This window comes from Macaca mulatta, chromosome 10 (genome assembly GCF_049350105.2).
Source record: "Macaca mulatta isolate MMU2019108-1 chromosome 10, T2T-MMU8v2.0, whole genome shotgun sequence".
NCBI classification, from domain to species: domain Eukaryota; kingdom Metazoa; phylum Chordata; class Mammalia; order Primates; family Cercopithecidae; genus Macaca; species Macaca mulatta.
Genome location: NC_133415.1, coordinates 73,724,626 through 73,743,071, shown reverse-complemented (window position 1 = coordinate 73,743,071; position 18,446 = coordinate 73,724,626). Strand labels below are relative to the sequence as shown.

The 18,446-nt window shown below is 38.9% G+C and overlaps 1 protein-coding gene across 4 annotated transcripts in view; it reads left to right on the top strand.

The window, feature by feature from the left end:
• SNAP25 (synaptosome associated protein 25) overlaps nucleotides 1–17,130 on the top strand; it is an 87,637-nt gene extending 70,507 nt beyond the window's left edge. For 2 of the 4 annotated variants that reach the window (XM_015149338.3, XM_015149339.3), the window contains exons 5-8: nucleotides 2,623–2,740; nucleotides 6,678–6,803; nucleotides 9,023–9,167; nucleotides 15,841–17,130. In XM_015149338.3, the coding sequence (XP_015004824.1) occupies nucleotides 2,623–2,740; nucleotides 6,678–6,803; nucleotides 9,023–9,167; nucleotides 15,841–15,909 (458 nt within the window). In that variant the 3' untranslated portion in view covers nucleotides 15,910–17,130. 4 annotated transcript variants of the gene reach the window in all.
• Nucleotides 17,131–18,446: the final 1,316 nt, after the last annotated feature.

Here is an 18,446-nt window from a genome sequence, read left to right as displayed (position 1 = left end):
GACTTAGAATTCATATATAAATATATATTCAACTGATATTGGTAGTTATAAAAATAGTGTTCTAAATTAACTATTTTCTGAATAGTTTTCTGAATCAAATTCAGCTTCAGAGTTTTCTCTTTTAGTCAAACCTTTGCCAAATTAAGCTGGTGACCGATGGCAGAGCTCAGCTTTCTGAAATATGGATTTAGACTTGCCTGTTTGTTTTTCCCTTTTGATATCAATTATCTAATTCATAGGTCCAATACCTGTGCACCAATTCACATATATATGTTACCTCCTAATCTCTGGAAGCACAGTGGATGGGTCCCTGCTATCTTATCAGAGAGTAAATATTTTGACCAAAAAAAAAAAAAAAAAAAAATTATCAACTTGCTTTGTAACTTAGGAGAAACTCCTCAAGAAGGACAGATAACTGCATATGTGTCCCCACGCCATAATCTATGCTTATTTCAGCTGTCATTAGCTGGGGGCAGCATCTCTCCTTCTAAGCCCAGATGTCTCCTCCAATCCATCTCAAGTCTGCACTCCCAGAGGCCCTTAGCAATTACTTGATTGGGATTTGGCATCTCTATTGTCTGTACATATAATGGTTCTTCATCTGATGAGGAGTTCCTTTCCCTCCTCGCCCCAGTCCCTCCACTTGAATATTTACCTTGATCTACAGACTAATTTATTGCATTCTTAAAAGAAAACTGGAGTGAAATTCTTAGAAAAGAAAAACATCTTCTTGATTTTTATATATATGTGTGTGTGTATATATATATATATATTTTGCCCTTTAAAAAAATTTTTTAATTGTAATTTTTATTTTTGGAATGAAGTTTCACTCTTGTTGCCCAAGCTGGGGTGCACTGGCGCAATCTCAGCTCAGTGCAACCTCCATCTCCCAGGTTCAAGCAATTCTCCTGCCTCAGCCTCCCAAGTAGCTGGAATTACAAGCGCACGCCACCATGCCCAGCAATTTTTTTGTATTTTTAGTAGAAACAGGGTTTTATCATGTTAGCCAGGCTGGTCTCAAACTCCTGACCACTGGTGATCTGCCCACCTTGGCCTCCCAAAGTGCTGGGATCACAGGCGTGAGCCACCACACCCGGCCATATTTAGCCCTTTTAAGGATTTTTTTTTTTTTTTAAGCCATCGCTGTGCCTGTATTTATTCAGCAAAAGTTCTCCTGCACTACCTTATTATCTCCTCCAGGTATTCAATGCTAGATAAACAATGAAGTTTTGTTTTCACCTGTCATTTCAAAAGCGTAGGAGAAATAGCAGATTCCTCATGAACTGAATTCTGTTCTTTAGCCTCACAAAAGAAAACACAATAGGCTTTTATTTTCCAAATTCACAGTCTGGCAGTTTGGGTCACTAGTGAATATATCTTGGTTTTTTTGGAAGCACAATTTCCACTGTATAACTTAATGTGAAATTGTGTTTAAGTGATGATATATGCCCTTAGGCTGGAAATGTACTTATCAGTTGTATTCTAGGCATGCCTTTATTCCAGGAGGCATAGGCATGCATGCATGAAAATATAGATGAAAAGAGGAATGGAAATGTAATTAGGTTTTGTAATTAGACAGCCGAGACATCCATTGCTGCCTTCCTTTAATGGTCGTTTAAAAGCTGTTTTAAAAATCCTTTCATAGAACTTGTAGTTATCTCAATTTGGTGACACAATTCAAAAAAATTAATCAAGTTGGTGTATGTAACCCTGGCAACCTAGAAGTATGATTCATTCTGATGACTATTGATCTATGTCTGAGATACACTAAGGTCAGCTATGCTGGCAGCAGGGATACCATACTGTCCTATGTTCCAATTCATCATCCTACTTCCAAAGAGACATTCATTCTCCCTGCTCTCTGCCCGGGCTTGGAGCATGCCCCCCATTATAGACTTGGAAATCAGGGGGCAGAGAAGTGAAATGCCTTCCAAAACATTCATAACAAATTAAGTCATAGGATGAGAGAGGAATTGCAATGTTCCAGGACTTACAATGTTGCTGTGTGGATGTTACTCTTTTTTTTTTTTTTTTTTTAACAGCTTTTATGAATTACATATGCACAATCAAGTGCAGACCATGGCTCCCTCTGGCTAGACAACCACTGCTAGGGGAAGAAAAGGAGCCATACCCATTGCTTATGATTGCTGCTGCTGCTGTTGTCTCCAAAGAAGAAAATGGATTCTATTTTCTACCCTTATCTGGTTGAGGATGCTTAAAAACCAAAAGATGGAGATATTTTAAAGTTGAAGCAGATACTTTCTCTAGTAGCATTGAATTAGAATGCGTAAAACATAAACTAACACCTTGTTTTTTCCTCCTGGGTTTCACTGGTGCGTGAGTAAGTGAATATGCTGTGCTGTTTTCCTGGACACTCGGAATCAAACAGGCCTTCAACCCCATCCCATCATGTTTGAATTACAAACTATTTTGAGCATCTTGTTTGTTTCCTTCCACCCATACCTGTGTAGGGCAGCGGTAGCAGTCTTCAACAATGCATCCTCTTGGACAATGCATTGTAATATCTCTCTTTCAAATTCTGTTTCACATAGTCATTTCTCATGTTCTGTTGGAGACCCCCAAAAAATTCATTCCACACTGTCATCCCTTTGTCCTAACCAGAACAACTCGATCGTGTCGAAGAAGGCATGAACCATATCAACCAAGACATGAAGGAGGCTGAGAAAAATTTAAAAGATTTAGGGAAATGCTGTGGCCTTTTCATATGTCCTTGTAACAAGTAGGTACTGGGTACCAGCTCTAATCTGTGGCGTCCAGTTTTCTTTCTTTCTTTTTTTTTTTTTTCTTTTTTAATGTCAAAGTGAATGTCTGAAGTTTTGTCTTTTTTTTCTTTGTCCTTTTCCATCTGCTTCATTCTGTGGGGATAAAATACTTGTGTTTAATCAGAACAACTGGAACGCATTGAGGAAGGGATGGACCAAATCAATAAGGACATGAAAGAAGCAGAAAAGAATTTGACGGACCTAGGAAAATTCTGCGGGCTTTGTGTGTGTCCCTGTAACAAGTAGGTGCTGCCTGCCTGCCTGAAGCTTTGGTTTCCCAAGGCCCATCTCCAAGCCTTGACAAGCTCATTCCTGCCAAGCTCATAGGCAGGATGAGCATGTGGCATGCAGAACAGATCAATACCGTCTCCAATGCATTCATCTCATAGCATAGATGATATTAGCAGGAGTTACTGTTGATGCATTAAAAATCAGGCATACTACAGTGAAAGCTTCACTGTCAGCAACTTTTATTGATGAACGTTTCAACATTTTCCGGAAAGTGTACCTTGAGACAGAGGCTAGCCTCAAGAAAGAGGCACCCAGGGAACTTCCTTTTCCCCAACCCCAAGAGTCAAAATTGCAGGTTTAGAAAAGGCTGTGGGTAAGTTTGGAAGATGAGAAACACATATGTGAAGGTTTGATTTTTTCCAAAATAAAAGAGACAGGTAATTTGGCCCAGGGAAGCATTCTATAAATTAGAGAATATGACAGAGATTCTCCCTTTCTACTGCCCACCAGTTGCCAAATTTGGTCGATAGATGCTGCTGCTGTACCCAACACAGAGGCAATGAGCTCTTCAGCAAGAAGTGTTCAAGCCTTACTCAAATTGGACCCATCCCTCCCAAATTTTTCTCCTTGGAAGATCTACCCGTACACTGGCTGAAATGTTGAAATGTGTAGATTTTGCATGCACAACATCACAAAACATTCAACTGTTCTCAAGGTTCTGCAACGCTTTTTTGGAATGTAGCAGAAATGTGACATGTGGTTATAAAGGTTTGCAACGGAAGGAACCTAATACTGAGGGTTCTGGAAGATTGTCTCATTTGACTAGTGGTGGAAAAAGAAATGCATGAGTGGATTGTCCAACATGCATTTGGAAAATTAGACTCCTTATCCAATCTCCCTCACCCCTCCCACATCCCCCTTTTAAAAGAAGACTTTTTCCTAAAAGCTCTCCTGATCCTAGCTTTTAGAATAGAAATTGACGTCATTTTTAGCAGATTATATGACCATTCACATCCTTTAAACTTTGAGGCTGATTTAAAATATCCCACTTCCTGTTTAGGAGGGGGAGGGGCTCAAATTGCAAAAAAAAAAAAAATAATAATTTGCTTTTTAAAGAATGATCTACAGTAAAGCCTGATTAACTGGAATCTAGCTAACTGGAAACCTCAGCTGCATGCTCTTGCTCCCTTCCATTTTTAGCAAAAAAGAAACAAAGAGAAAACCTCACATCAGAAATGTAAAATGGTTTTACTTCCAGGGTAGTTCGAATTGTCTTGCTTAGTCTCCATCCTCCTGCAACTTCCACATCTATGACGACCAAACAATAAGAGTTGATCTTCACAGAAAAGGCCATCAAGCAATCAATATAAATGATAACCAAGGAAAGATTCAATCAGGTCTTCTACCTTAAGACTTTCAGGCAGGAAAGTGGCTCAGAAGTCTAGCAAAGATATTCACTCATCACCCATGAAACAAAACTTTCCTCCTTGGCCCCACTGTTCATTAAGAAAGTCATATAATTCATCAAAACAAAACAAAACAAAAACCTCATTACCAAGCATTCCAGTTAGTCAAGATTTGACTGTATATTCCTTTCCGTGGCAACTTGCCCCCAGGTGAGATTTCCATCCATTTCGTGATAAATTCCAACAGACACATTTTCCCCCCTTCATCAACTGTGTGTGAAGAAAGGGTGGAGGCAGGTTCCCCTGGGATGGATTCTAATGTTCTAATGAAATGATGGCTCCTACGAATTCCACATTTGAGTGATCACTAATTTCCTTAATGCACAAGAGACCCTAAACTAAGCTTCAAAGCTTGACTGAGGTGTTCCCTATTGTGTGTAAATAATGCTTTAAAAACCATGTGTCACAACGCAGTGGCTGGTGGTGCCCTGGACTCTCTGAGGGCTTCGCCCTGTCTCGGCATGTTTCAAGGGACTATGGTAGATGTACGGCAGTGATGTGAGTCTATGTGCAGCATTGTGGGTGCAGTGGTTTGCCTTCTTTCAGAAACGCATACTTCCCACTCATTTGACTTTGCCAAAGATGGTATAGCAGACATTTGACATAGCAGAAAACATCACGAAGTCCATATAACTTTTTTTCATCTGAGGAGGGAGGAGATGGGGAGTTGGAAAAATAACAATTAAAAAAGCCAGACTCTAAGCCCTATTAAATTTAGTTTGGGGATCTTGTTTCATTGAATGGGTCCATGGCCCTTTGGTGCAATAAATTTTGACTGCACTAAGGCCTGCGGCTTGATTGTGGGAGTTGCTGAAATTCTATTGGTACAATTTTCCAGTTTGTCTCTAGGGTTGCTTGGTCCCCAGTCTGCAAATATTAGAGCCAGTTTTAATAGATGGCTGTGGTCCTCTGGTGAAAGAAGAAAATAAAATGTTAAATTCTGGTGTCTTACACAAGAAAATGTGAAAATGGGACCAAAGAATGTCTCTTGTTTTTGGACTAAAAAGCATGTGGTTTCTACTATGTAAAGAACCTAAAAACATCTTTGATTGCCTTTAATTACAACACCCACCAAAATATGCTGCACATGTTTCTATTGGGCACAATAGGTATGCCTGGATTTGTAAGTTTTTCTCCAAGGCAGCTCAGTGCAATACAGCCCATGGAGACCATACCAGCATTAAACCACTCTCCTCCATTACAACACCAGGATAGTTTAAAGTAGCAGTTTGTAAGCACTCTCCACCCTGCCCCTCAGCCCAGCAAAGAAGCTACCGAACCTGCGTTTCAAATCCTCATGAAGGCTATTACTGTCCTGCTAGTGCCTTTTTCGAGAATGGTCAACTTCTGGAGTAGTTTGGCTTAAATGAGAATGCTTCACTTTTTACTCATGCCTGTAGCTGGTGCATGAAGAAGACATAGAGGGGTTTCCCTTTTTGGTGCTAGATGGCTTGTTCTCTCTTCTATTTTCCTGCATTCATTTCACTATGCTTCTTTTACTTTTTGTCTCTGTGGACAAAGGTTTGTACATCAACTCTGGATGTATGGTGACTGTTTGGAAGTACCGATATATTATCTAATTCAAATCACTCTAGAGGCAACGCAAAGACCATCACTCTTGGCCAACCACCAATCCTTTATGTCCTTCATGGAGATTTGGAAATGTTAGTTCCACATGTGTTAGGAAAATATATATATATATATTTCACAGGGATCTTTGCATGATGGTTTGTAAAAACTTGGTTGAGGATGTTTTCTTGATGACAGTGTGTTGCTGTGGTGTGATGTGCACACTCTACTTGGCAGTCTTGTTTTGTGTCTGTCTGCCAGTATGTTTTTCTGTGTGTTTTGTGTCTCCAAATATAACCACATCACTAAAATAGAACTAAATGTCCTCCAGCTACCTTGGTCCTTGTCCGAAATCCAAACTAAACCACAAAACAAACCAAAACAAGAACAACCTTGTGGGCAAAGATTGCAGTCCATTGCAATGGACTCGATTGGAAGTGAAATGTTGAGTAGCTGAGGCATGGTGGTGGCCAACTGTTTGGGTCTGGATTATGATATATCGGTATTCTCTAATGCCTCGACTTAAAACTCATTCGCTTGGTTCGATTCTTCTCTTGAAGAAGTGACAATTGTTGAGAGCTTGCTCCTCTACCCCTGTGCCTTGTCACTCACCCTCTCTTTTGCATAGGCTTAAATCAAGTGATGCTTACAAAAAAGCCTGGGGCAATAATCAGGATGGAGTGGTGGCCAGCCAGCCTGCTCGTGTAGTGGACGAACGGGAGCAGATGGCCATCAGTGGCGGCTTCATCCGCAGGTGAGCCTCATGCAGCATGCACTGTAGCGGTTCTCTATTGTCAAGTACAAACAACTCCAAAACTGAATGGTTTTCTAAAAATAACCATTTTGTTGCTCATTAATCTACATACCTGTTGAGTGTTCTTTTCTAAGCCTTCCCTGGACCTTGCCTGGGTGGGGTGATCCAAGATGGCCCCATTCACTTGTCTGGTGATTGACTGGGGCTGTTGGTGGGGCACGTCTGTTCTTCTCCATGTGGCCTCTTCGGCAAGAGAGCCCAGGTTCCTTACATGGTGGTAGCAGCATTCCAAGGGGGCAAGCCTCAGTGCACTTATCAAACCTTTGCTTGCTTAACTTGTATTTGCCAGTTTCATTAGACAAAGCAAGTCACATGACCACATCCAGACTCAATGTGGCAGTAGGTGCAAGTCACATTCCATGAGTTTAATTGAATAGAGCTTATAAAAGAGACTACTTACAGAGGGGTGGGCAGGACTAATAGCAAGGAATGGTGAAGCACTTCTGAGCTAGCAATAGCAGGAAGCTGTTACCACCATAGTCCTGGGGGACAGGAGAAGGAATGATTGCCAGAACCCAGCAATAGTTACGACTGTGGGCAAGGAACTATCATAGAGAAATACAGCCACTACCAAAGTTAACAGGGAGTGAAAGAGGGAAATAAATGCTTAACCTCTCACTCCTCTTGCCCTGCAGTTTCATTGGCCATTAGCCAAAGCCTACTGAAAGCCAGAGGGTAAGAGAAACTGGGTGATACAGTCATGAGGTCAGCTCCTGAGAGCACAGAGCAAAGAAGGTCCAAGAATGGATTTCGAGTGAAAATAGAGAATAATTAGCTTCTTATTAATGATTTATTTTGAAACCTAGAATCAAAAGACAACTTAAATATCTATTTTAAAAAGTTCAAATTATGACTCAGGGGCATTTCCTTAAAAAAAAAAAAAAAAAAAAAAAACTCAAGTTACACACATCAGTCAATTCAGAACTCATCTCTCCCTTTACTTCCAGGGAAAGTAGACCAAGGGTTCTTAAGCCTGGCTGTACATTAGAATCACCAGGGGAGACTTTTTTTCTTTTAATAGCAGTATTTGGGCCCAACCCACACCAATTGAACCAGAATCTCTTGAAGTGAGACACAAGCACCTGTGGCCCATTAAATCTCCTCAGGTGATTCTGATATGCACTCAGGGCCAAGCACCATCGAACTAGAAGTATCTCTTAGCTGTTGATGATCATTTAAATAGACTTCTTCCCTACAGGAAAGAGCTAGAAAGTTCTCCTTTAATTATTTAATTTTCTCTGGCCTGGGCTGCCTTTGAAACCATAATGAGCCAGTCTACATTGGGAGTCACCATGGGGGAAGGATTTTAACCCTTCTGAATATATTTTAACTCAATACCATATATACTAGGGAAATTCTGAAATAAGTACCTCCTTAACTTTCAAGTTGGACTGTGAAAAAATGTAATGTGTGTTGTGAGTCAGCTCCTTCCTCCCATTCCCACTTCATTCAACCTGAAACAATATTCTTTTGTCAAAGTTTTTGAGTCTGAAATCACCTATGCACCATGCCACTAAGAAACCTATGGTATTAACATATGAGCAAATAAAAATCATCTTGAACAAGTGTCTCTCCTTGGAGTTCCTGGGAGCAAGCAGGGTTAAGGGGCAGACTGTAATTATCATTACTCTTACCATTGGTGTCAATCTCAAGGGTGAAAAGAGATGAGCACAGAGACTCTGACTTAGCACAATAAGCTTTTTATTGTATTCTTAATTTGAGTCTTAGAAATTTTGAGACTTAATTTGAGTTTAGAAATATTAAGAATATTCTTAGAAATAAGAATACCATTTCTGTCTAATTCCATCTTCATGCTCTGACCTAAAGTCTTTTCAAACAAAATGTTTTCATTCTTAAACAATAAAAATTGAAATAAACACATGAAGGGGAAACGACATAATTGAAGGAGTGAGAAAATAGATAAATTAATCTATTTAATATACCTTCTTTAAGAATAGAAATTCAAGAGTTCAAAATGCAATTTTAAACTTTTTTTTTTTAAGTGTATGAAAGCTAAAATGTGTTTTTGTACTGGATGGAGATTAAAGATAGATAAAGTTGACATGCAGAGGACTACAGGTTTCCAGTATGCTTTCGGTCCTTGGTATTCAATATGTTTTCCACCCTCTGTCTTCTAAAACTTGCTCTTTGGATCCCAGGGTAACAAATGATGCCCGAGAAAATGAAATGGATGAAAACCTGGAGCAGGTGAGCGGCATCATCGGGAACCTCCGTCACATGGCCCTGGATATGGGCAATGAGATCGATACACAGAATCGCCAGATCGACAGGATCATGGAGAAGGTGAGCACAAGGCAGTCAGCAAGTCGCTACTGCGAGTTACTTCTGAAATGACCATCAGGAAGTGTGAAGGGCATAACAAGATCCTCAAAACACAACCTTGGATTCAGGTGCACTGATAGCTGGAAATGTTTTTCATTTTCCAAGAGAAAAATATAGGACTCAGCAACAGAATTGGAGTGAAAATAAGAGGGTCAAATTTAATCCAGCAAATATTCTCAAAGGCATTGTGCTAGGCATTGTGCTAGGCACTGTGGGCCACATACACATGAGAAAGACACCACCCCTACTGCCAAGAAATTCACAGCCTATGGGAGGCAACGAGCCTCCAGATGAATTTTTCTATCACTCAAAATATAATTCAGTGAGAGATCCACAGATAAAATGCTAAACAAGGTTAGATAAGGAAAGATCTCAAGAAGCAAAGTTCGGGAAAATCTCAGAATAAGTTGACTTTGAATTGAATCTCGAAGGATGGTTAGTATTAATAGTTTGTCAAGTGGAGGTGGTGAAGGGATAGAATCAGAAAATGGGGGAAGAATGGTCAGTTTAGCCAGGACATGATTATGAGCTTTGTTTTTATAAATGCCAAAGCTTTAACGATAATTCAAAAATATCCAGGTTCCATCTCCAGTTTAACAGTTCACATCCCCAGAACTAAAAATAGGGAATTTTATATGATGAAATTGAGTTTACACAAGGACACCAGACTTGGCTCTAAGATCCACCATGTCAACGTGGGCCATAAGAAAGACTGGAGGGAGTAGACTGGGAAGGGGTGTGTGTGGGGGCTTAAAATTAGAAGATATTGGAAAGAAACACTGGAAAGTTCCTATAAAGAGACCTAGGGCACCAAAACCTGATATTCTACAACACAGAACTCATAATTCATATTTCCATGTTTCATGCCCTTTCCTCAATCAGTAGGGTCTTGAATATTGATTACAAACTCTTATGTCCAAATGCTAAAAAGGAGAAATAGAGGCATTATAGATTTAATGATAATTGTACATCTATAATCTACTCCATGTGGATAACTTATGTTGTGTGTTTATTCCCTGGGAGATGTTGAAGTTCTTTGTCTGATATCCTGAATTTTCTTAACATAATTCATTCCATTTTGGTGAGCAGAGAAGGATGCTTTTAAGACTTTTAGAATCATAAATCTAAATAGTAGTTTCTTGGTATGCAAGCAGCCTCCAATGACTTGAAAAAGGAATAAATAGGCATAAAGGGAACACTTTGTCCTGTTGTGTTGTACATACTGCATGTTAAAAACATCTGATTGCATATTTTGCCTGATCAATATGAGCTATGCAAACTTTAGTGTTGGTTGGCAAAATACTCGTGCTTTGCTTACTTTTGCAAGTAACGGCATGCTTATCATTGTTAAGAAGGCTTTCACATGATAAAGCTTTTAATGCTGTGTAAATCAATAGATACTAGAATAATATTGAGAGTTTCAAAACTCACTAGAGCCAACACAAGCTGACCTAACCCATTACGGCCCAGAATAATGAACTAAGAAATCATTGCTGAGCTGCCCTCCAACAGAAAAACGATTTGAAAAAAAACAGGAAGTATTCATTTTCTATTAATGGACCCACTTTACTTGCAGATGCAGCTAGATAATGCATCAAAGCCAATTAGGGTTCCAGAAGGAGAGTCTTTACTAATAGAAGGGTCAAACTCTTATTGACAGAGTTGAACTTTAAGCAAGAAAATGTGTTCCTGGAAAGGCAAGTGGCATCTTGATTCTGCCACTTTGCATTTCTAGTTCTCATCTTTAAGGAGAAGGTTTTCTTCTAGGCCCAGGGTACTATAAAGACAGAGACATATACAGTTACAAGGTTTAATCAGAAGCCAGGCAGGTGGGATGGGTAATGACTATTTCAATTTGTATCATTCCTTGAGTGCGGAATCACTGAAGTGGGTGAAGGGTCTAATTGCCTTTGAATAATTAGTTTACAGTCAACACTTTAAATAGCCCCCTTTTTTTCAGAATCAAAATCCACATATGATTTAAATAGAGCCCACTTCAACCCAGCATTGCCCCAAATGATCATGTCGCATGAACTGCACAATTATTAATAGATTTCTACCTTTTCATTGAAGTTCTCATTTCTGATAACAGGAAACAGTATGCAGAAGTGTCCTGCATATCTAAGATGTAGTTACAATCACACTGTAGGGGTAGGGAGAGTCTTGTGATGTTTCTATCATAGTCTCTCCTGACTCCAACAGCAACCTTTACCCAGCTCTATCAATCATGATCTTTTCTCATCACTTGGATCAAGAGTGAAGTTTTGGGAGTCCTTAACAATGAGATTTTCAATACATCCTCATGGACTGTCAAGAAATTACTTTATTTAAAAATCTAGTTTTCCACTTAAGGGTATTTATATATAAATATATATATTATGTATATATTTATATATAAATATAAATAACTAACCTTATATATAAATAAATAACTATATATAAATAACCATATATATAAATAAACAACCATATATAGATATGCCTTCTAAGGTTAAAACATAATTTTTTGAGAAAACTTACTGAATTGGAAGCAAGCCCACATCAGAGGGTTTATGGGAACTGTTGCTAAGGAAATACCTTAGCAATGTTCAAACTTCGATTTAAAGTTATCAGTGCTAAGTTAGGCATGCAGTCCCAGCTACTCCAGAGGCTGAGGCGGGAGAATTCCTTGAGCCCAGGAGTTCCAGGCTGCAGTGAGCTATGATCGTGCCACTGCACTCACACTCCAGCCTGGGCAACAGAGCAAGATCCCATCTCTAATAAGCAAATATATAAATAAAAATAAAGTTGTCAGTGGTAGATGACAGGCACACGTTGGAATACAGTGAGGCTGATGCTTTAGCAGTCCTCATGTTCTTCTGTCAGTGAGAAAACACAGCATTTGAGAGCTAAGACTTTGAGTTCTAATAGGGTTTTGCCATTCACCAGCTCTGTGACCTGGTTGCCTCACCTGAAGGATAGTAAGAGAACCATTCAGACCTAGGATCAGAACAGGCTGGAAGTCTGAACTGGGTCCTAAAAGTTACCTGGCATGGTCTGAAGTTGAGATTCCCAGAGTGTTCAGAAGATGGGCTGAACAGCTCCTTCTAACCTTTTACTGACTCTCTGGTGGTCATCCTGGCCTTCTCACAAGGACAAACATGTAACATATGTTGGGCACTCCAGCAAATTTAGAATTTTCTAAATTGAAACATAAGAACTGGAATGGGACAGCCATCATAAATAAAGTCCTACAGCATATAAGTAGGGTGATCATAGGGGCATTCTCCAAATACCAGGAAAACATCTGCAAGGAGATTCCAGACTTTTTTTTTTTTTTCCTAAAAGGAGCTAATTCTTTTATATAATAAAGGGGCAGTACTTCCTGTGTCAAATATTGCCTGGGGTGGAATTTTCATATGCTTCAGAAGTAAGTTAGGTGGAAATCACAGATGCTCATTGAACATAAGTCTGTTTCAGCTCCTCCCTCATCGTGGTACACAGAAATACAAAGCTCCTCCCAGATCCTTTGATGATATCCAGAGTAACCTCATGCTGTACTTCAAATATCCCCAAGTGAAGGCTCCTCAGTGCATTCTTGTACAGGAGATCCTAGAATGTTTGTGCTCAGAAATGCCATCATTTTTAAATGAATTATTTTTCTCATTTGAGCTTTTCAAAGCGTTTGGTCTGGCAACATATTAATTCAATCTACAGGAACATTTCACATTGCTCTGATCCTGTAATTTTCCTTTGCACTGAAGTGTCATTATTTCTGATACCATTTGTAGCTGGAAAAGGAGGGCTTAAGAACCAAGTAAAATTGGAGAGATTATCCATTTTCCAGTTGAGAAACCTAAGGCCAAAAATATGAGTCTGCAGTTCAAAACAATCAAAATCAATGCCCTATCTTACTATGTAAATACCGATTTTAAAAGACAAATCTCAGTTATCCAAACAGATGGCAGAGAACCATTGCCAGGTAATTCAAAGTTGTGATTAATGTAGAAATATGTTTATTTTAAGTTTGCAAATTTCTATTTGAACATGGATAATTCTAATGTCCTGAGAATTCACAATATGAACTGAACACAGAAGACTCAGCTCAGTAGAAATAGGGAAGTACAGCACTGCAATAGGTACAAAGTTGGTAATCATTGAGTGATACTGGTTGAGAGAAAAACAGTTCTGATTCCCCACACTGCTTGGCAACCTCCTCCTCTTCTTCCCAGGCTTTAGAAGGATAGACAGCATTACCAGTCAGGGAAGGACAAAAGAACAGCCTCAACAGAATCGTTGTCTTCACCTCTGCTTGCTGATGCATTTCTCTTAGTGGTGAAGGGAATCATTTATTTTCTGGAGTTTAAAGATTTATGCTGGTAGCAGCCCTTGGTTACATGCTGCATATACTGCAAACGTAACCCAAGCAGTAAAGAGATCAACCAAGAGATTAAAGCCAGCCAATTACAAAATCATGGTAAATGTGCACCTGTTAAAGACAAGACAGTTATGAAACTCATAGAAATGAGTCTTCAGAAATGCACTTAAAAACTATTAAGCATCTCAGAAGCAAGCCCAAGTTTTCACACAGTAACAATAATAGCAAGATAAACTAATGAACTCTTCATTTTGCAAAACATTATTCCAAGCACATTATGTATATAAACTCATTTGATCTCGACAAATTGAATAGTAAGTGATGAATAGTGTAGATTCTGACTCCAGGTTGCTAGCATTCAGACTCTGGTTTCTCCATTTATTAGTACTAAGACTTCAGACAAATTTTCCAGATCCTTTATGCCTGCTTTTCTCATCTGGAAAAGGGAGCTAATAATAGTAGACACTTTATAGTTGATGTTATTAATCTTGATATTGTCAAAGTTTAATGAGCGGAACAAAGTACAGTTGACCTTTGAACAACATGGGGATTTAGGGTGTCAACCCCCATGCAGCTGAAAATTCTTTGACTCCCCAAAATTTAACTACTAATAGCCTACTGTTGACCGGAAGCATTAATGACATAAAAAGTCCATTGACATCTATGTTTTATGTATTATTTACTATATTCTTATCATAAAGTAAGCTGGATAAAAGAAAATGTTATTAAGAAAATCATAAGGAAGATAAAATACATTTATAATACTATACTGTATTTATTGATACCATCAGTTTATACCATTTGTTTACAAGATGAATCATCAGTCTGAAATCTTCAGAACACATTAAGCAATTCAACTTTTTCTTGAAATGTCGTGACTTTTTTTGCTTTTTGGTAGCACTGCTAGCATCACTGGTGGCACTCTGTATGGATGCCATGATGTTATTCAAGGTTTACTGTATTGGGCTAAACATGATTTTTTAAAAATGTGAAACTGCAAGAGATCACTTTTTACTGCACTATGCAATTTACTGGAGAGACGGTGAGGATGATTAGCATCACAGAGCATTTTAAATGGATGTTCACAACACTTGAGTTCACCACAATAGCAGGAGGTGGCTATGACATTATTAGAGTAGTACAGTATGGACTACAGTTAATTTTATACAATTATGATTTAATACTGCATCTTTACATTTCTCTCAACTGCAAATAGTCCCATGCATAGTCTATGTTTGTTTAAGTCTCATAAATTTTAACTTTTCATAGTAGATTTGTATGTATTTTATGGTAGTAGATAATAGACTAGACTAGTATCTACATATATTTTATGCATTCATGATGTGGCTAATATTTTCTTAATTTTCTTAATATTTCTAAGTAACACATTCATCTCCAAGTTTGCCTTAATTGTTGCAAATCTCCAAAGGATTTTCCAATATATTTATTGAAAAAAATCCTGGCCAGGCACAATGGCACATGCCTGTAACCTCAGCATTTTGGGAGGCTGAGGAGAGAGGACTGCTTGAGCCCAGGAGTTTGAGACCAGCCTGGGCAGCATAGTGAGACCTCATCTATACAAAAAATAGAAAAATTAGCCAGGCATGGTGGCATGCACCTGTGGTCTTAGCTATTTAGGAGGCTGAGATGGGAGGATCACTTGAGCCCAGGCAGTTGAGGGTGCAGTGAGCCATGATCACACCACTGCTCTCCAGCCTGGGCATCAGAGCAAGACCCTGTGTCAAAGAAAGAAAGAAAGAAAAAAAGAAATCCATGTAAAAGTGGATCCACACCATTCAAACCCATGATGTCCAAGGGTCCACTGTACATGCTCATGCTCATTAACAATATTTTTATCATCCAGGTTGGAGACGAGAAAGCTGAGCCCCAAGATGTAATTTGTTCAAAGGGACGCTGCTAATAAATTAGCCATGGTTTCAATCCTACTGTATAAGAAGTGTAATTCAACTTGGTCCAACAGATGTGAATGCCTACCATAGAAGTCATTGAGTGTCTTTCTAGGATAGAAAGATAAATCATATATAAGCCTCTGCTCTCTGGTAGGGAAAATTATTGAAAATGAAAATTAAGCTTCTACCATCACATTCAAGTACAGCCATAGCTGTCATTCTGGGAAGACAAAAGAAAGGATGGCCCATGCTGACCAAGGAGGTTTTTAGTGGTTTCCCCCAAGAGGAAGTATTGGACCTGGACCCAGAAGGGTGAATGGATTTTTAAGGGGTAACCTGAGTTCTGTTTCTTTTCCCCCTTTTCTAGGCTGATTCCAACAAAACCAGAATTGATGAGGCCAACCAACGTGCAACAAAGATGCTGGGAAGTGGTTAAATGTGCCCACCCGTGTTCTCCTCTGAATGCTATCGGGCAAGATAGCTCCTTCATGCTTTTCTCATGGTATTATCTAGTAGGTCTGCACACATAACACACATCAGTCCACCCCCATTGTGAATGTTGTCCTGTGTCATCTGTCAGCTTCCCAACAATACTTTGTGTCTTTTGTTCTCTCTGGGTCTCTTTCTTTCCAAAGGTTGTATATAGTGGTCATTTGGTGGCTCTAACTCCTTGATGTCTTGAGTTTCATTTTTCCTTTTCTCTCCTCGGTGGCATTTGCTGAATAACAACAATTTAGGAATGCTCAATGTGCTGTTGATTCTTTCAATCCACAGTATTGTTCTTGTAAAACTGTGACATTCCACAGAGCTACTGCCACAGTCCTTTGAGTGTCAGGCTCTGAATCTCTCAAAATGTGCCGTCTTCGGTTCCTCATGGCTGTTATCTGTCTTTATGATTTCATGATTAGACAATGTGGAATTACATAACAGGCATTGCACTAAAAGTGATGTGATTTATGCATTTATGCATGAGAACTAAATAGATTTTTAGATTCCTACTTAAACAAAAACTTTCCATGACAGTAGCATACTGATGAAACAACACACACACACATAAAACAACAGCAACAACAACAGAACAACAACAAAGCATGCTCAGTATTGAGACACTGTCAAGATTAAGTTATACCAGCAAAAGTGCAGTAGTGTCACTTTTTTCCTGTCAATATATAGAGACTTCTAAATCATAATCATCCTTTTTTTAAAAAAAAGAATTTAAAAAAAGATGGATTTGACACACTCACCATTTAATCATTTCCAGCAAAATATATGTTTGGCTGAAATTATGTTAAATGGATGTAATATAGGGTTTGTTTGCTGCTTTTGATGGCTACGTTTTGGAGAAAGCAATCTTGCTGTGAAACAGTGTGGATGTAAATTTTATAAGGCTGACTCTTACTAACCACCATTTCCCCTGTGGTTTGTTATCAGTACAATTCTTTGTTGCTTAATCTAGAGCTATGCACACCAAATTGCTGAGATGTTTAGTAGCTGATAAAGAAACCTTTTAAAAAATAATATAAATGAATGAAATATAAACTGTGAGATAAATATCATTATAGCATGTAATATTAAATTCCTCCTGTCTCATCTGTCAGTTTGTGAAGTGATTGACATTTTGTAGCTAGTTTAAAATTATTAAAAATTATAGACTCCAGATGATCTGCTTTAATTTCTTCATGGACTCGCCTGATTTTGCACTCACATGAGAAGAGAAAGCCTGGCTACCCTATCCCAGCTACTACAAATCAGTTCTGTGTGCCGAAGACAGTGTGGGGGAAAAGATAAGATTTAAGCATGATTCCAGTGGCAACAGACAACTTGGCTTGGTTCTCACAACCTGCTCTAGAATTACCTTGTGAATTCAGTGTTGACTAAGGAAGAAAATGTAGTTATCCAGAAGACATAGAAAAAAAATTATAGGAAAAATATCTATGGAACCCAGGCATGGCCCTACGTAGATTCAGGTATATCTGGTGTCTATCAACTCCAATCTTCCTTCCTTTCCACAAAATCTCCACCATCTAAAATTGAGGGCTTCACTACCACACCACCACTGACTCCCTGTTTTTTTTAAACAGCTTTACTGACTCACTATAAAATTCACCCATTTAAATATATAATTAAATTTTTTTGTATATTCACAGAGATATGCAATCTAATTTTAGAACATCTTTATCACTGCCACCAAAATATCCCATACCTATTAGCAATCACTCCCATCTCACTTCTCCCAGCCCTAGGGAACTACTGGTTTCCTAGTTATCTCTATAGATTTGCCTATACATTTCATATAAATGGCATCATACAACATGTGGTCCTCGGGAACTGGCTTCTTTCACTTAGCATAATGTTTTCAAGGTTCCTCCATGTTGTATCGCAGATCAGTACTTCATTCTTTTATTGCCAAATAATATTCTATTGTATGCATAGATACTATTTTATTTATCCATTCATCAGGTTATGAATATTTGCATTGTTTCTGCTTTTTGACTTTTTTTTTTTTTTTTTTTTGAGACAGAATCTTGCTCTATCGCTCAGGCTGGAGTGCAGTAGCGTGATCTCGGCTCACTACAACCTCCGCCTCCTGGTTCAAGCGATTCTCCTTCCTCAGCCTCCCAAGTAGCTGGGATTACAGGCGCCTGTCACCATACCCAGCTATTTTTTTTTTTTTTTGTATTTTTAGTAGACATGGTTTCACCATGTTGGCCAGGCTGGTCTCAAACTCCTGACCTCAGGTGATCCACCTGCCTTGGCCTCCCAAAGTGCTAGGATTACAGGTGTGAGCCACCGTGCCCGGCCACTTTTTGACTATTACGAATAATGCTGCTATGAACATTGATGTAAAAGTTTTGTGTAGACATAAGATTTTTTATTCACTTGCCCCACAGTTTTACCAACATCATTGCCTGTCCCACCACAACCACCACTAACACCACCACCACCATCACCACCACCATCACCTCCACCATC